Genomic DNA, 20,581 nt, shown 5'->3' with positions numbered 1-20,581 from the left:
CATTTTAAAGCTTAAATTAAAAATCACTTAGCTATCTCTGCAGGAGTCTAGGTATTAAGAATGAGTTGATTTTGGGGGGCCTCTCCGTAGGCCAGAAGAAACCCACCCTTTGTCCATGGCAGAAGTCATTGTGTCCTAGGCCAGTTAATTTAAAGGTAATAAAATTATTTGAAAGGACACAGTTGTGACTATGACACATTCTTAAATGAACCAAATTCCATTTGGTATATATGAAAAATTAAAGCTTAGGTCTAAAAATGCTGTAAGAGAAATTTTTTACATTTTTTTTTTTTTTTTTTTGGAGAGATCTGACATCAGCATATAGATGGCTTCATCAATTATTGAGAAAAAGACTAAGAAAGGAAAAATGACTGATTAGGATGCTTCATTTTGAAGTCTGAATGTGAAGCCCTTGGGTTGAATATACCTGTAGGTCTAAATCTTTTAGAAGTAGCTGCTGCTCTCTCACCAGCTCATCTATTTAAATTTCTTGTTTAAAAAAAGTAAGGCACTTAAAAATTTTTATCACACTCTGTCAAACATCAGAACGTGTGTGCCAAACTTTGAAGTAACTGCATATATCAATGAAGTTAAGAAACAGATCTCTGTACAGATAAATCTCTCTTAAGATGAAGCAAGGGGAATGATTTTAAATTTAAAATATTACTTTTTCTCAAGGGTTAAGTTTTCATGACTTTGAAATTTTTTTTCACAGCTATTTTCATTATCTTCTGTATTCTAAAGTGCAGCTATGAATTTCAGAGTTCTTTTGTTTGCCATCTAATGTCCTTGTCTTATTTATTCCTAGAAAAGTATTATGGATTCCTAGTTGACAAGCTAGAACTGTTTTTTTTTTTAATTGAGACAAAAATGATAATGAATACTTGTTCATTGCAAGTCATTAATTATCCTTTGTACTTTTATGGCTTTAACACTTATAGATAAATAATAAGGAAACACAGCTAGTAAAATCAGCACGTCTACGTAAACACTAATAAGCAAAGGTGTGAATCATTTTAAAGGCATCATTTTTTTAAGGTTAATATAATAATGATTTTCTTAAAAAAGTACTCATATGTTCAAGTCTGTTATCACTGACGTAGTCATTGCCTGTAAGTACAATGCTAATAGAATCATCCTATTTAACCTAAAATACATATATTTCTATCTCTATCCTCAAAGTCATTACTTCTGAAATAACTGTAAACTATTTCTTATTATTAGAAATCCTTTTTAATTCTATATAATTTTGTTTTGAGCTTTTGTTTCTCCCATCTCAGACTGTTCATATTTATTTTATTAAACATTTTCTCTCAAAAGATACTTTTCTATACCATGTAAAATGCAGAGCTTCAACTTAATTTCCACCTCTAAGTAAATAAAGTCGTGTGCATTTAAATGATACTTATTCTTATTTACAGTTTTTCACTCCATTAAGAAAGAAATTTAAACTAGTTCAGGCAGTGTAAAAGAAACAAATGTAGGTTTTTCCATTTACCTCAAATGCTGAATATTATAACATGATGTTGGATTTGGCTCTGAGTTTTGAAGAAAAAATTATTCTGACACTTATTAAAATGATAAGAAAGACTTTATTTTGGACTACCGTGATAGGTGTCAAGACAATCACAATAGGGGAGAGAAGTTTGGTTCAACTCTGAATACAATAAAGACATCTGGGAATTACAGCCAAGGAACTGGTTGTGTTTTGGGGGTGGGGGAGTTGGTGGAGGAAATTTACTAAGAGGTGACATCAGAATTGAATTCTTACTTTAACAAGATTCTGACTGAAAGGCAGGCCATAGTGATCAGATACCAAGGCCAAATGATTAATTTTATTAGATATTGAAAGGGATCAGATGTCAAGAGTGGGAGAATCCTCTTTAAGCTTACCTAGCAGGATTCTTGCTAAAACTGGACTCTGCAAGGATGGGCACTGAAGCCTAAGGTCAAGTCCTAGATGAGAAGAATGCTGAGAGGAACCTGACTGAAGTTTGGTTAGGGAGAATCTTTGTCAGTTTTCTAGTGACAAAAGCTAGGGAAGAACATGTTGGCATACAGAATCCATATTGCCCGAACATAGTAAAGAATACCATCATTTTCTACATTTCCACAGAATTTATTTCAGATCTGATTTATCATTGGGGTTTAAGATTTTCATAAAAGTGAACTGGGAGACAGTATGTAGATCAGCAGCATTTAAGAAGAGGTGGTGAAGAAATGAGCTATGAGAATATCTGAGGGCCCAGCAAATACAACCACCCTAAGGCATGCTTGCTGTGTTGGAGGAAGGACAGAGAATCCAATGTGATGGAGTAAAGTGATCAGAGGACGAAGCAGGACTTGAGGGAAGAGGCATACCATTTCAGACCTTAGAGGCCATTGTGCAATTTTCAGGTTTAACTCAGGGGGAAAGCCAGCCATTGAAGGGTTCTGAATAAAGAAATGGTCTGACTTACATTTTAAAGGCATCAATCTGTCTGTGTAATGATAATAGACTTAGGAAGGCAAGGCTGGAAGAGAAGAGACCAGTTATGAGGCTTTTCCAATCAGACTTCCAAGTAGAGAGGTCAGACAAGACCTAAAGGTAGTATTTTCAGTCAGTGTGTCTGATCACCTGGGAAATGAGTATATATAAGTAAATCTAATGCCAGATCCGAAATGATCACTTATTTTCTCTGAGTTGCCCTTCTTTGGCTCTACTGGTCCTTCAAGACTGGCTTAGAAACCACATGTTAGGGTATCATCCTATGTTCTTTTACTTTATTATGCAAGCTGCATGTCACTTATTGAATAGTGTTATACTTCCCTGTTGACTGGTCATCTCCTCCATTGAATTGCAAGTTCCTTGAGGAAAAGACCTAGAGTACATAAGTGATTCTGAGTGAAAGAATAAATAAAAACCTTGCATTTAAGATAAAATCTAAATATTATTCATCATTTTCTACCTCACCCACCTCCCCTCATGCTACCCTTCCCTTTGTGTACTATACCTCAGCCACTATTATAATTCTTTAAAGCCATAGCACATTCTAAACTCCCTCAAGCCTCACGGCTTTTTTCTACAACAGTTTACTTTACGGAATGCCTTTCTCCCCTCATTATTGATCTGCTAGTGCATTATAATGCATCAGGTTCTGGTTTAAATGCTATATCTTAAGAGATACTTCCCGAAACTTCATTCTAATCCATACCCACTTTGTCTCTCCTAACAATCTAAATTTGTGAGTAAAGGCATATTTCACATTTTGTAGATTTATAAGTATTTGGATGAATATTTGTTTATATATTTTCTTAATACGTTTATGAGAATAAAGGACCTGTCTGTTATGTTCATTAATATGTACCAGCACACACCACTATACCAGACATTTAATAAATTCTTTATTAAACATTTATAATACATGCAAATAAAAAAACTACATATTTTATTATTTGCTTCAGTTCTCACCAAAATCACATAGTTGTTCACTTTTCTTGTGTGTAATCTAGAATGTGTTTACTGTTTAAGAGGATATCATTTAGCTATTCCTCTGTACTATTTCCTTTATTAAATATCAAAGTAACTTTCGAAAAAGTCCATATATTTGTATTATTATCCATGAATGTAGATAACACAATCACTGCATTTGTGATTGTTTTCATTTTGTAAAATGAAAACAACTTTTGATAAAAATGTTTTAATCTGTTGTCTTTTACAATTGGGAAAATACAAGTTTATGGAATAAAAATTAGTCTCCTACTAGTCTAGCAGCACCTGCTTTTTATAACTATGGAAACATTTTCCCTTTTGTACAGAAAAAAAGAAATGTGCTTTCTAGAACTGGATCACCCCTAGGGAATGTTCCATTTTTTTTCTCACCTATTTAGCATATGATGTAGAAGAGCATATCCAAATGTATACGCACTTAAAGAAACCACAGGAGTATGAGCAACTATTTGCCAAATCTGTTTGATCAAAAACAGAAGTTGAAGAAACTTAATTTAATAAATATTATAAATTATTTATATGGAAAAATTATGCATTAGAGAAATTTTTTTTATCATTTAAAGTTTTTCTATCTTATAATGCTTCCTTTGTTGAGATAACAAGTTCAATATAAAAGCCTCATAAAAATTCTTTGAAGATTTTAAAATCAATATTGTTATGCATGTACTATTTATACTAACCAAATTTTTTAATACTTTTTATTATTTAAAAATATGGATATATTTATAAAATTAAATACAACTATAGTTTCCAAATGTATTTAAAGAAGCTACACCTATAGAAACCTAGAAAAATACTACACATCTCTTTTTCATAAGCAGTAAAGAACATTTATAAAATTAAATATTAAATTATTATTTCAGTTATTTGAACATACAATAAGGTGAAACTGTCAACTAAATTAATTTAAATATACTTTATCACCCCTCTGCAATTGCTCAAGTCTTTTCTTTGTATTGAAGCATGATTGTAATTAAAATTAATTAATCATATAATTAGAAGTAATAAATTTTTGGAAGCAGGAAGAAGAGACTAGATCCTTATTCTTCTAAGATTTTTCTCTCAAGGACCTCTCCGTGGACAAGTGAAAATATGACATTATCTGACCCATTATTTTGTACTGTTTTTTATAATAGTAATTTTTAAACTTCATTTTGAGAAGCTATATAAAACTCCCTAGAATATAGAAAAAAAAAAAAACAGAATTTTGCTATAACTATCAGCTTTTGAAATACTAAAGTAAGAATTAGATGAAAATTAAAATATTGCCCCTTGCTATTATTACAAAATAGCTTTTGAAAAATTTGTTTGGATTAATAAAATATATTCAATAAAGGATAAATTTAGAAGTTATTTCTATAATATTTAATATTTTGAATTATTAGTGTGCTCATATTAAAGAGATTTTTATTTAAACTATTTTCCTCAGTTAGTCTTCTGACACTACAAATACGACTTACAGGTTTTCGAAAAGGAAAGAGAGGAAACTTTGCATAATGCAATCGCTTTAAAAAGGGTATAAATTCTGTGTATTCTCCTTAGCCCATATTAGAAAATATGAATAATAGAATAATAAATGTTTATCAATAAAATATATATTTCTTCAAACAGTTATTTTATTGATAAATATTTTGAAAGTTTCTGAAGTAAAATCTAGGGAAAGGAAATCTCAATATAAATATTAGAGGAGATAGCTAGATGAACCATACAAAAGAATATATGTTCAAACATTTTCTAGCAATGGAAAATTGAGGATATTTTGTTGAGTTTTCTAATTCTCTTTCAATTTCCCTTTTGCAGTTTAAATTATCACTAACACTTGTCCTCAGAGAAATGACACACAGTTTAATGAACAAAAATTTGATTTCTCAAGTGTTCATAAAGTTTTTCAAATCAAAATTTATCTTAATATGTATATTAACCATAGTATTTGCAGTTGATACTCATCAATCTATAGATGTGACCATAGCATCTGAAGAAGTTTCTTGAACAGGTTGCTTAATACAACCTAGCAAAATGTACTACCATTTGTATTAACAATTTTCCGTGATATTTTAAAGATCAACCACAGATTTGTTTTCCTAAGTTTACCAGAGAATTATACCTTATAATAGACATAAAAATACCATAATGGTCTGGTTTCTGTTTATTTAAAAATTTTGCTATTTGTTTATTTCTTTTATATGGATCTTATTTACTATAAGAACACTCTCTTCTTTGAAATTAATTTATTTTCTCAGGTTAATCTCTTGGCTTTTGGACTTATCATATACAAAGTTTTTCGTCATACTGCAGGGTTGAAACCAGAAGTTAGTTGCTATGAGAACATAAGGTAAATGTTTTTTTAAGTCTACTTTCTTTAGTAATGAAAATCTTTAGTAACAAAGTACAAATAAGTTTTGGAAGGGCTATTTTTTTAAATGATTTTTCACTCTTTCCTCTTCCATACTTAAAATACTTATTGTTATATAGAATGTAATATGTTTAATAAGTCTATAACCACCATAGATCAAGTGGTAAGTAAAACAATCTTTTTAAACACACTCTTCTTTGAAAGAAAAGATGATGACCATTTTAAGCAAAAGGAGCCCTTTGTGATTTTCTTTTGCAAAACATTTTTCAAAGTTTTGTCACTGTTTCCTAGTTTGCATGCTGCCATGATTTGTTTTTCTTCATCCTCCTCTCTTTAAAACTGATTTATTGAGACTGTGAAAATAGTTTATTCAGGAAAATCTCAAGTGTACTATAGGGAACATTAGACACAACTGGCATTTGAGTGCTTGGGAACACTCCTGTAGTTTCAATACCTTGCCCAAGATTTATAGTTAGGATTTAGCAAATGTTTGACTGATTACTTTTTTTAACTCCTCACTATTCATAGATTCATGTAGTGTGCTGGTTTTAATAAAGTTAAAAATGACTCATTTTCTGAGGTACATTGTTAAAACATCTTCTGCAGTAAAGAATGCTGCGACTAAGAATAAATGAGAAAATAATCATTAGTAGCCTCATTTTTAAGACAGTGTTCACAGTAAGCAGCATTGAATGTTGTTATACCAAAAGTCAATAAGTTGAAAATATATGAGTGAGTATACACATGTATTATTTTTTAATTTTTAAGAAATTGACATTCCAAAATATATTTATTTTGAGGATAAGGTATCGCAAAAACAAACAAAAAAAATCTAGTTTTTATATTTCACGTTCTTCTCTACTAAACCTGAAAGAAAAACAGAAATTTCCTTTGATGTCAAGCACATATGCTGACCCCAGGTCTCATAGTATACTTTTCAAGATTTCTTAAAGAAAATATTTCCTAACAGATACGTGTCCTACCCTCGGGAATTACTGCAACATTAGATTTGAAATCAAAGCATATATACTACATACAGTACACTGGATAAAAGTATTTTAAGATTAAGGAAATTCCTTGAAAAGTACTATAATTTAATAATGCCGCCTTGATTTTGGAAGCACATCCCTGCCACAGTGCAGCAGCATACCCTAAAAGCTGTCCCATGTAACTGAAACAGTTTGTCAGTTTCAAAATTGTTATTGATCTTGTCAAAAGATTTCTTAGTTATACCAAAAAACTCATTTCTCACCTAATCTGAGGAATTTGTGGATGTGTTGAGTATATGTAACTTTAATTAGAACATTTCAAATATGTTCTAGGTCTTGTGCCAGAGGAGCCCTCGCTCTCCTGTTCCTTCTTGGCACCACCTGGATCTTTGGAGTGCTCCATGTTGTACAAGCATCAGTGGTGACAGCTTACCTCTTCACCATCAGCAACGCCTTCCAAGGAATGTTTATTTTCTTATTCCTGTGTGTTTTATCTAGAAAGGTAAGCAGTTTGTGATTTTGGTCAACTCTATAGTATACTTATGTAGCATCAATTATGAAAGTGTTAAAAATTCTTATTCTCATAGATTTATGACTCATGCCTTTATTGCCTAAATGGAGTACATTTTAGTATAAAAAAAAATCAGAACACCTAGGTAGTCTAAGGAAAATATGCTTTTAAAAAACTTACTATTAGAAATAGGAATGTAGTTTATATTCATTTGAGCATATTCTCCCAAATAATCAGAAACATTAATAATTTAGAAAAACAAATGTAACAATTTAATGTCATTTGAAAATAATTTGGTGGATTGTTGCAATTATATTTAACATTTCTCCCTTCCTTTTTTAGATCCAAGAAGAATATTATAGATTATTCAAAAATGTCCCTTGTTGTTTCGGATGTTTAAGATAAACAGAAGGAACTGTGGATAATTATTGCTACATGAAAATTTTAAAAAGCCAAGCTGTGGATGGCCAATGTATAAAAATGACAGGAACAAATTATGAATTACCAGAAATCGAATATTTTAAATTGGTTTTTCTTTTTAAAGTATAGGAACTATATATAATAAGAGATAAAATTATGTACTATTTAGCTATAGTATTCTTCCCTACATGACTTAGCTATGTCAAAAATAGTATTGCAGCTCTTTGGAAAGTAATTGGTTTCTCAGGAGTGATATCACTGTGCCTAAGGAAAGATTTTCTTTCTAACACTAGAAATATATGAATGTCCTGAAGGAAACCATTGGCTTGATATTTTGTGACTGATGTCTCCTTTAAAACTAGGCCCCTATCACCTTGGTAATGAGCTCTGTTACAGAAAGTGGAACATAAGAGAATGAAGGGGCAGAATATAAAACAGTTAAAAGGGAATGGCTGTTATAACAATGGGATGTATTTTGAGTAAACTTGTTCTTTCTATAAACTAGATGAGAAAGTATAGAGCTAAAATAAATAATTGAATAAACATATCTTACAATATTATGAATTGTTCTGAACATAAATTTCTACTGTAATAGCTTGGACCTCTGTTTGCTATATCCATTTTCTTTTCTAATATTCCATAAGCCAGGAAACTTCATAAGAAAAAAAACATTTCTGTTACTTTTAGGTTAACATTAGAATAAGGTATATGGTATTTCTATAATTATTCCACAGATTGTGACTTCAAATGCTTAATCAGTAATACATAAATGTGTCAAAATATCATATTGTTCATGCTTGTAAATGCTGTGCATGCCTGTAAATAAAGATGAAAAATTCTATTCTATAACCTTTCAGTGTATTGGAAAATATTATATCTCATTAGACTAGTATATCTGAGTTCTTTATTTTTTTAATTTTAGAAATATTGTAGTTTGCATTGCAATATTCCCTTTTAATGTACTATTTTTAAAAGGGCATTGTAAATATGAAAGTATTCATAAAGTGAATTGCTGGGGTTTTTTTTCTGTTCAGAAAAGTACACCTTTAAAAGTGTTATTTATAACAAGGAAATCAGTAGGAACTGTATAAACTTTCACAGTGGATCTATCTTCTGACAGTTTTCCACCACCTATTAAAGCATATCTGCTTAAATGTATGGCTTCTATCTGTTCTCAAATCTTCTCATTAAAATGTAGAAGCAGTGACTAGTTTTCAAAAATATGTCATTGTTCTTCACCTACCTGTAAAAGTATGCCAAAACACTAAATGCTGTGATTTTAAATTAATTTCTCTAGCTGTTGAAGTCTGTCAAATCTCGCCCTAACAAGTAAAATGTTATCTAAATAAATCCTGCTGCTTTGCTGAGTTGTTTTCTCAAGAAAGATGAGTTACTTGCCAATACGTCTTATACATTTTTAGAGAGTTCATGAAAATAACTTTTCATTATATTTTTTGATCTCGTATGGTAAGCTTATGACCTATTATTGTCATTGTCATTATCGGAGAGTGTTACAGGAATGTGATATTGAAAAGTAACCTGTTTAATCAATGTATACAAAATTAAGTGTGATAGGTAAAATAATGGTCCTTCAAAATGCCCACATCCTAATCTTCAGAACCTATGACTCTGTTAAGTTATATGGAGAGGAGAATTAAGGTTGCTAATCGGCTGACATTGACATGGGAAAATTATCCTGGATTATCCGATAGGCCCAATGTAATAACAAAATTCTTTTTAAGTAAAAGAGGAAGGCAGAAAAGGGAGCCTGTAAAAATGATGCAACATGAGTCATACTCAACAAGCCACTGCTGGTTTCGAAGATCGAAACAGCTCACAAGCCAAGGGATGCTGGCAGCCTCTATCAACTGAAAAAGGCAATGAGATAGATTCTCTTCTATAGCTTCTAGAAGGAAGGCAGCTCTACTGATACCTTTATTTTAGCCCAGGAAGACTCAATTCCAACTTCTAACCCCCAGAACTCTAAGATAATAAATGCATATTATTTTATGCCACTGGGTTTGTTGATAATTTGTCACAGGTTTATTGGTAATTTTTTTATAATTTGTTACAGCAACCATAGGGAACGATACTATGGAAATATGTGTGCAGTAACATCTTTAAACAACCGTTCCTATCATTAGGGCATCTTCTTTTCATCAACCTTTCCATAGGTATTATTGGATAAAGCCTACATTCTTTAGCATGAGATTTCAGACCATCTCACATGAGCTTAACTCCCTGGTTTTCACTATTGCCCTGTGAAAGTTTCTTCAATCATATCAAACTTTATTTTTTCCAAAACTTACTATGGCTTAACAAATTCCCTGTTTCTGGAATTTTCTCTTTGCCATTATCATTCTGAAAAATATCTACTTATCCCTAAAGTATCTTTCTCTATGAAACCATACTCTATGCACACAAGAAATTGATCACTTCCACTTTTGTGCGACCACTCCATCTAGTACTTTAGTACTTGCCTATTTTAACATTTATCACATTGTATTGCAATTAGTGAGCCTGAGCTCAGGACATTCATTATACAAAATTTCATTCTTCCTTAAAGGCAGGTACCTTCTCCTTTTAGCTTCCTGAATCAATGTTACTGCCTTTTGCTTCCTGTGACCACATGATTGACATGATGAGATGGTCTGGACCTCCTGAACAATCTGGCTTTTGCTCTTTCACTTTAGGTATTTCATACCGGAAGTCCACTGAGCGAAACTGGCTTTCTCAGGTAACGCTCTCCATGCTTGTTTCTAACTGCCATGCAGTTAGATGATTTGGCCCAGCAATCTCAAATTGGTGAAGTGGAGCAAACAGAAGAATTAGGTTATTGATGTAGCCTTGAGCACATACATGGCTTCAACTCAATTTTTCCAGAAAAGAATTTCTTTGGGGATTTGTGAAGCTAGCCAAACTGCTAATAAAGTAGTGCTTCATTATCTATTTAGCTGTTATTCCTCATGTACCACTTTCTCATTTCATAGTGAGTGGGGTAAATATTAGGATGTGAGACTCAATCTTCTCAACCCCTAAAATATATCACAAATTCATTAATAAATATTACTTTACAAACTCTTCTTCATAAACAAATGAGTACGAAAGGAGGGTTATAGGATCTCAAGAGATTCAATCAAAGACCTCAGTACATGAAGGCTGGCCTCAAATGAATAAAGGCCATATATGAAAAATCTACAGTTAACATCACACCAATAGAGAAAGGATAAAATTGGTTTCCTTAAGATCAGAAACAAGACAAGGATGCCCACTTTCACCACTTCTATTCAACATAGTATTGGAAGTCCTAGCTATAGCAATCAGACAGGAAAGAGAAATAAAATGCATCCAAATTTGAAAAGAAGAAGTAAAACTGTCATATTTACAGATGACATAATACTATATAGAGAGAACCCTGAAGATTCCATCAAAAAAACTGTTAGAACTGATCGATGAATTTGGTAAACTAATAGGATACAAAATTAATATCCAGAAGTTGATTGCACTTTTATACACCAATGATAAACTTTCAGAAAGAGAAATTAAGAAAACAATCCCATTTACAATTACATCAAAAACAATAAAATACTTAGAAATCAAATTAACCAAAGAGGTAAAAATCTTTTCTTGGAAAATTATGCATTGAAAAAATAAATTGAAAAAGATACAAATAAATGAAGTATATACTGTGCTCATGGGTAGGAAGGATCAACATCATTAAAACGGCGATACTACCAAAAGTGATGTATAGATTCAGTGTAATCTCCAATAAAATACCAATGGCATTTTTCAGAGAACTATAACAAATAATCTAAAAATGTATGTTGAACCATAAAAGATCCTGAATAACCACAGCCATCTCAAGAAAGATAAACAAAGTTGAAGGTATCACATTACCTGATATCAAACTATATTACAAGGCTACAGTAATCAAAGGAGCATGTTATCAACATAAAAACAGACACATAGATCAATGCAATGGAATAGAGAGCCCAGAAATAAATCCATTCCTATATGGTCAGTAATATATGAAAAAGGAGACAAGAACATACAATGGGGTAAAAACAATTTCTTCAATAAATGGTGTTGGTAAAACTGGACAAATACATTCAAAAATATAAAGCTGGACCACCACCTTACACCATATACAAGAATAAACTCAAAATGGATTAAAGACTTAAACATATGTCCCAAAATCATAAAACTTCTAGAAGAAAACATAGGCAGTAAACTCTTTAATATTGCTACTAGTAACGTCTTTTCCGATATATCTTCTTGGGCAAAGGAAACAAAAGAAAAATAGACAAATAGGATAACATCAAACTAAAAAATTTTTGCACAGCAAAGAAAATCATCAACAAAATGAAAAGACAGACTATGTAATGGGAGAAGATATTTGCCTCTGATACATCTGACAAGGGTTTAATATCCAAAATTTATAAAGAGCTCATACAACTCAATAACAATATAAAAATAATCCCATTAAAAATGGGCAGAAGACATGATTAGATATTTCTCCAAAGGGGAAGTACAGATGGCTAAATGATATATGAAAAGATGCTCAGGATCACTAATCATCAGAGAATTTCAAATTAAAACCAACTGTCAGAATGGCTATCATCAATAAATCAGAAAACAAGAGTTGGCAAGGATGTGGAGAAAAGGGAAACCTCATACACTGTTGGTGGGATTGCAAATTGGTACAGTCATTATGGAAAAAAGTCTAGATGTTCCTAAAAAAACTAAAAATGGATCTATTTTTTGACCCAGAAACTGCACTTCTGAGTATTTACCCAAAGAAAACCGAAACACTGATTTGTAAAGATCTATGCACCCTCATGTTTATGGCAGGGCTATTCACAAAAGCCGAGACAAGAAAGCAACCGAAATGACCATCAACAGATGATTGGATAAAGAAGTTATGGTTCATGAATACAATGGACTATTATTCAGCCATTAAAAAAATAAAACCCTGCCATTTGCAATGACATGAATGGACCCAGAGGTTATTATGCTTAATGAAATTAGTCAGAGAAAGATAAATACCATATGATTTCACTTATATGCAGAATCTAAGGAACAAAAAGAACATATAAATGAAAACGGACACAAATACAGAGGATGGCCAGAGGGTAGGGGGATTGGAGGGCTTAGAGAAAAGGGTGAAGGGTTGAAGAGGAACAAATTAGTAGTTGAAAGATGGTCACAGGGCTGGGGAGTACAGCATAGAGAATGTAGTCAGTAGTATTGTAAAGGCTGTGTGTAGAGCCAGATGTATGAAAGAGAAATTGTGGGGGTGGGTATCATTTCATTAATTACACAAACATCTAACCAATGTACTGTATACCTGAAACTAATAATTAAAAAAGGAAAAAAATATGCAAAGTGATGAAAAGCAAGGACCTACAACCAAAATTACTCTGGTCAGCAAAGTTATCATTTAGAACCGAAAAACAGATAAAGAGCTTCCCAGACAAGAAAAAGCTAAAAGAGTTCATTAGCACCAAATTAGTATTACAGGAAATGTTAGTAAAACTTCTTTAAAAAGAAGAGAACATTAAAAGTACGAATAATAAAATGGCAATGACTACATATCTATCAACAATTACTTCAAATATAAAAGGATTCAATCAAAAGATAGTGTGACTGAATGGATAAGAAAACAAGACCCTTACATATGCTCCCCTGCAAAAGGCTCACTTCTGTTTGAAAGACACACACAGACTGAAGGTAAAGGGATTGAAAAAGATATTTTATGAAAATGGAAATGAAAAAAAGAATCTAGTGTAGCAATACTTACCCCAGGCAAAACAAACTTTAAAACAATGTTATAAAAAGAGACAAAGAAGAATCTCACTTCTGGGTATTTATCTGAAGAAACTCAAAATACTGCTTTGAGGAGACATGTTCATTGCATGTGTTCCATACATTCATTGCAGCATTGTTTACAATAGCCAAGATATAGAGTCAACCTGGGCATCTATCAATGAATGAATGGATAAAGAAGAGATGGTACACATATACAATGGAATAGTAGTCAGCCATAAAAAATAATTTTAAAAAGAATGAAATCTTGCCATCTGCCACACAACATGGGAGGTCCCAGAGGGCATTGTGCTATTTGGAGTAAGTCGGACAGAGAAAGAAAATGTCATATGATTTCACTTACATGTGGAATCCAAAGAACAAAATAAACCAGAATCAGAATAGATACAGAGAACATTTTGAGAGTTGCCAGAAGGGAAGGGGATTGGAAGGTGAGTGAAAAAGAAGAGATTAAAAAGTACATATAGGTAGTTACAATGTAGTCATAGGGATGTAAAATATAGCATAAAGAATAAAGTCAATAATATGATAATAACTATGTATGATGTCAGATGGGTACTAGATTTACCGGGGTGATTACTTCATAAGTTATATAAATGTCTAAACACTATGCAGTACACCTGAAAGTAATATAATATTGCATGTCAACTGTAATTAAAATGTAAAAAAATTATTTTAAAAAGAGATTGGTAGACAATCTGAAAGTATACAACATTTTACTTGGTATTTCATTCAGATGTTATACATCATTGTTTATACGGTAGTTGTGATTCATATAAAATGAGAGAGTTAATTAAGCTGCACTGGATCTCTTTAAGTGCCAGCATACCATGATTCTAATCCTAACCCCCTACTCAGAGGCATTGTAAATAATAAAATCTATAAAGTATATTATAATTGTATACATTCAAAAATAAAGGGAAAAATCATAGATTTCTTTCAAAATTGTCCTTAAGAAATGTGGTTTCATCTCTTATTGAGCTATAATTTGCCATATATCAGCATCCAAGGCCAGCTGCTCAACCTGAAAATGATTTTATCCTTTGTCTTCCTTAAAGTATCAGAAGTGGATCTAAAAGAACCTCCAGTATGCGGGCCGGGGGTTGGGGGGGAGGCGTAATTATCCTGGCAGTCTGTTAAGCTTGGAAGTTTTAGGTGATAAGAACAGAGGCCTAAAAAGGCCTCCCTGCTACTGCTGCCTGCTGTGAAGAAAGAACCATGTGCTGCTACCACTGCAAATATTGTTCAAATTACCCTAAAATTCACCCGGTTTTCTGCGCATCCTGGCTCCTGGAGAGCGGCACTATTCCAATAAGGTCATTTATTCTGTCTCTTCAGCCCACTCAGCAATCATGACAACTACATCTTTCACTCAATTTAATGCAGGAGGTTTTTCTGCAAGACCTTATGTGACCAAGTGAGGAAAGTAATTATTCAAAACAACATCAGTTCTTGTTCCTCGAGTGTCCCAAACTCCTCTGCAGAACCACCTAAATGCCCCCCAATTTGATCTTCCCACTCAGATCAATTTCTCAGATTCTACTAAAGAGATGTGTAAATAAACAGCCACCTTGCACATCTTAGACCTTTACTTTCAGAGATGCAGTACAATGTTATAGATATACACAGAGAGAATCTGCAGTTAGAATCTGCCTGGGCTAGAATTCCATTTCTACTGGTAGATATGTGATCTCAGGCAAGTTTGGCCCTGTGCCTCATTTTCTCATCTAGAAAATGCAGATAACAACAACATCTACCTCATAATGCTGTTGTGCAAATTAAATCACGTAATAAATGAAAGATAATTATAGTACTTAGCACATAGAAAGTGATATTGAAGTATTAACTATTATTATTTTACCCTAGGTGAACAGCGATTGATTGTGCACCTACTAGGTACCAATGACTAGTACTAGGTATGCGGTGAAATTTACTAGTGAAAACCAAACTAATCAAAAAAATAGGCATATATGTCTTGTATAAAGTGTATAAAGTGAAGATTTCTGCATTATTGATTTATCAGCAAGCTATTTCTGAAATGGGCAAGGAAACAGCAAAAATAAAATCAGTAATGATAAAGTCAAATTATAGGTTTACTTTCTCTTATTTTTTACCACCTCCAACTACCTTCTCAACCCCTACCCTGCCCCATTCAAAACCTCTAACCTCAAATCTCACTGCCATCCACAGCGAGGCTGGTCGGATGTCAGAGAGAATTTTAAATGTACACCGTTATTGACATGTTCTTTGGAATGGAGGTGCTCCCAAGTCCCGCACTGTTCTGTACACGTAAAATCTCTGCCCCTGCAAGGATAATGCCCTACAATTTGATTTACAAAGCAAAGGTGTATCGATATATTTTTAGTTAAATAGAAATACTATTAGCATTTACATGAACTTGGAAAATATAATCTCTTCTTTAAACAGTTTATATAAACAATGACAATCTGGCATTCACAGCTTTTCACATATTTCTACAAATAAGAGAGACATTTATACTGGCATTATTTGGGTACTTCATATTCTTTGTTCAAGATACTGTGCTGTCATTTCATTTGCTCTTGCCTGATGTAAAACATAGAAACCATGCTTTTTAAAAACACAGTCTTGATTTCTTTAGAAGCAAAAGCAAATGAGGTATTTTAATACTTGAGGAAAAATAATACAGGAATCTTCAGTAGAAAGAAATATTTTTAAATTAATACCTATTACTCATATATAGAAAGCATTTGGTTTACCTATTATTTATGTTATTTAAATGTTTGGCACTGTTTCCTGAACGATAAAATGTCTTTGTTATCATGGAAAGGTAATTTCTAGTTTTTATATTTAGTAGACTAGATATTGCAAATTTCTAAGATAAATGAACTAGGAGTTCTATTAGTTGCTAATTTAGGGATTGAGACATTTTGTTACATCTGTTACCCTCATTTTCATACCTCATCATTCTGATAAAGAATGCCTCAGAGGTCAGAAATGTAGTTCCTTATTCTTTGATACACTAAAGTATAAGACATATTAAGCATCATGTTTTTTTTTCTCCCTAAAAATAGAATGGCATACATAGCAGAACATTTTTTTTTCTACTTGTTGGGAAAGTAGAATAGAAACTCTTTCTTACTCACCAGATCTCTATTTCCTTGAGACCAGGATATAATTAATGTTATTTTCAGCATCCCTCCAGTTTCTTTATAAAATTCAGAAAAGGTAAATGGATAATATACAGTTTTTGACTTGGACATGATGTGAATTTTATACACAAAGAATTATGTACATTCAAATTTCTTATAAAATAAATTTAAGACCCTTCACAAAGTTGAATAAATGATAAACTAGATAGTATAAATGCGAAGCACGTATGAGAGTAGAGTCCAAGGAAGAATAAAGGTATAGTCATTAAAAAAGAAGTAAAAACTTTAGTAAAACATTAATGCTTAACTCGTTTGAATTCTGTCTTGTTATTTGTTCCTGTAATGACACCACCCCAAAACCTAGTGTCTTAAAAAATGATTTATTATTGTTTCTCACATTTCTATTGATTGATTGGGCTCAATAAGGTAGCCCTCACCTCATGAAGCTGCAGTCAGATGTTCACTGAGGTTGCAGCCATCTGACCTGGTTGTCCACCACAATCTCAACAGGGCTACCAGCCAGCACCTATTCATCGTCTTTTTATGTCCTTTGGGTTTCACACATTATGGATTCTGGGGTCCTTGAGAAAGCATTGCAAAAGCAAGCATTTTAAGAGAACTCGTAGAGGTTGAAAGCCTTCTTACCACCTAACTTCTGAAGTCATATAATTTACTTCTGCCAAAGCAGTCAGTCACAAAGCCCACCCAGATTTAAAGGGTTAGAAAAATAGATCTATTTTTTAATGGAGAAATGACAAGGTCACATTGCATAAGAGCATATGGAAATAGGAAATATTATTGAGGTCATTTTGAGAAAATACAACCTGCCACAGTTTTATGTTCTTGCCAATATCTATATATCATAATAATATCTTTACATTAGACAAAGCAATGAACTTCATAGGATGGTTTTCTGAAGTGTCCTTGAGTATAAGCCAATCAAATCACACTAAAGAACAATTCAGTAAAAGCAATAAAAGCCTTAAGAGTCTCAAGTTATATGACCTGGGTAAATATTTTTACTATTATATCTTAATCCAGCAGTAGATTTAAAAATTCATGTCTATAGCAGTATTTCCCAAACTTCATCCTGATGTTCCGAACACCAGAAGTCTGATAACAGGACCATATTTGAAAAAATAAAAAAATAAAGGCAGTCTATAAGTAAAAAATTTTGAGAAACCCTACATAGTTTGTCCACACCCGCTACCCAACTCTACCACTGACTCTGAATTGGCCTGTTAATTCTTTTAATAGATAAAATATTTTGAGAATTACTGCCATTTAAAACCAACCAACAAACAAAAAAACTACTTGAACTTAGCTTTGCCATAAAATTTTGAACTCAGAATACTTTCCTATCGCATACCCTGATATACCAATTAAGATCAGAGATACCTCAGAGAACATAGATTAGGGAATACTGATGTGATATAATAGAGTTTTCACATCCTTGTAGTGTCGCTCATGCACAATTATTGACTTCACCAATTGAATTGTTCAGAATATTGAGTGATATTCTATTTAAGAACAAACTCTAAGCCAAGTACCTGTTAGACATGAAATAACATCTCTTTACATTCAATCAGTTCAGGAATATAGTTGATGCTCCTTTGTGAAACAACAACAACAAAAGGGGACTCAGCAGCTTTATTAAGAGGCAAACCAAGACAATCTTTATCAGAGAACATAACAAAAAATTTGGTGATTGGGAGCCTAGAACTGGGAGCCCAGTATAGTGGAAATAGTTTAGTTAAAATTCTCCCTGGTCAATTTACAGACCAATATCAAGCAAGAAAAACTTTCAGAAATAATTCACTTAATACTAAATTCAAGATTATACCTATAAAATCTAAAGTTAGTGTAAAAATCAACAAGTGTCCTTTCATTCGCTTGATAATTTTCGAACAGTTTCAAGTTTAGAACACACCTGCAAATATTTAGTCCTCAAAAAAACTATAATTCTAAAATTTAGATGCACATTTCTTTTTTATAAAACAGCATATAAATTATTTTGTATTACTCAGTATAATTATGATTCTAAATCTAATCATTGTAAGACTAGTAATAATGTAATATTTTCAACACTAATGAAAATTAACCAATATTTAGTGAATAAATGAATGTTCAAGTATTTTTAAGGTTGTATAATTATATCCATCTCTGGCACTGCTCTAGTTGATGCTGCTTATTAGAATAACATTTCTACATAATATTTCGACTAGAAAAAAACAGAAGACATGTTTACTATATGAAAAATTAGGGTGGAAAGTTCACAAATATAAGGAATCTATTTCAAAAGTTTGATATATTTAGTGAGACCAAACTTAAACTACATCAGATAGTCCCTTTCCCTGACAACCTGAATCAAAAAGCTGTGACCTAAAACGAATTGTACTGTACTATAACTAGATTTCATCAAGGCCAGATCTAGCTGTGAAAATTAAAAAAAAAAAAAAAAACTGATTCAAAAATAATATGGGTGCTACCCATGATAGTAAAGAACTTTTGGATCCCTGCTTCACTGCAACAGTGTACCCAAAGAAAGGAAGATGATGAAGTCATGTTTAAGGGAAATGAATTTATGAATTAGTGAGGAAATGAAAGAAACTTTAAATGAAAGCAGTTTGCAGGAATGCCTCCCTGAAGCTACACAAAATTGGAAAGGCATCTACCGAATCTTAAAATAGCATTCAGTGATATCTTCTAGCCTACCCTTTTAATGGATGATTTGTATGCAACACTTCCAAGTGAGATGAGAATATTAGAGACTACTGAATCACACATAATCACCCTATAGACCCAGCAGGGGTAGCTTGAGGTAATAAGGGGAGGAGTGAAAAATCTTATGTTCAAAGTGTTTTCTCTGAAACGAAACCGCCCAAGCAACACAGCCAGTGAGCACAGCAGACATTATCATGTGGCTTTAACCATAACTTACGCCTCTCATTTTTAAAGAGAAAATAACCACCATCGAAAACTAGCCAGCTTCCTTTAACACTCTGTCTCTAATAAGCCAAGTATCAAAGGAAGTGATGATTGCCTTTTGGTGGCACTATGGAAGCTAATATTCTGAAAATGAAAACAGACAGCTATTCTTGTTTTGATTAAATTTGCTTTTAAGACTTGACATTTCAAAAGTATTGTAAGCTGATGTAAACCAATGAGGAGACCTTTAAATAGTAATTTAATCACTAAAAAATGAATACATACAAACTATTTCATAAGCAAGAAATGATAGCTAACTTTAAAGAATTGTCACCCTTTTAGAAGAATACACCCATTGAGGGAAAGACTGTGTGTAGAGTTCTTCCCTTTTCTCCCATGTTAAAGATAAACGACATCCCATAAAGATGAGCATGTAATAATATAAAAAGACTTGAACAACTAAGATACCATATGACAAAAAAAATAGATCACTCTTCTCATTAAAAACATTATGGTACAAAAATATTTAAATATATTAAAACCTACAATCAACTTTCTGATGGAAAAGGAGAAACAATATAGTCTTTAAAAATCTCAAAGTGTATTTTTGTTTAGCTCTGATAAATGTCACTACCTTGCATATTTAAATTGTTTCATGACATTTAAACCTTATATAAATTTGTTCTTATGTGTAGTGAAGAATTAATCTTACCCAAAGAGAGGTCTGAGTTTTGCCTTCAACTCCTGGAAGGTGATTGTCATGTTCTTGCAATGCCCCCTGGAATGTCCTACCTGATAGGAATGTATTTGCAGGCCTCAGGGCATTGGCCACCAGACAGCATAACAACATGATTTATAATGGGAGGTTGGAGCCACATCATATTGGTTCTGAGCTCCAGAGGAACTGGAAGCTATAGGTATTATCTCAATCTC

The 20,581-nt window shown here is 32.5% G+C and overlaps 1 protein-coding gene across 3 annotated transcripts in view; it reads left to right on the top strand.

Moving 5' to 3' along the window:
• ADGRL4 (adhesion G protein-coupled receptor L4) overlaps positions 1 to 9,113 on the top strand; it is a 103,226-nt gene extending 94,113 nt beyond the window's left edge. For all 3 annotated transcript variants that reach the window (XM_016151007.2, XM_016151006.2, XM_016151008.2), the window contains 3 exons: positions 5,731 to 5,822; positions 7,166 to 7,334; positions 7,686 to 9,113. In XM_016151007.2, the coding sequence (XP_016006493.2) occupies positions 5,731 to 5,822; positions 7,166 to 7,334; positions 7,686 to 7,748 (324 nt within the window). In that variant the 3' untranslated portion in view covers positions 7,749 to 9,113. The remainder of the gene's footprint in view (positions 1 to 5,730; positions 5,823 to 7,165; positions 7,335 to 7,685) is intronic.
• The last annotated feature ends 11,468 nt before the right edge of the window (positions 9,114 to 20,581 follow it).

Source organism: Rousettus aegyptiacus, unplaced genomic scaffold (genome assembly GCF_014176215.1).
Source record: "Rousettus aegyptiacus isolate mRouAeg1 unplaced genomic scaffold, mRouAeg1.p scaffold_m13_p_1, whole genome shotgun sequence".
In the NCBI taxonomy this organism is placed as follows: Eukaryota; Metazoa; Chordata; class Mammalia; order Chiroptera; family Pteropodidae; genus Rousettus; species Rousettus aegyptiacus.
The sequence above is the reverse complement of the archived record's forward strand: the minus strand, read 5'-3'. Positions and strand labels throughout refer to the sequence as shown.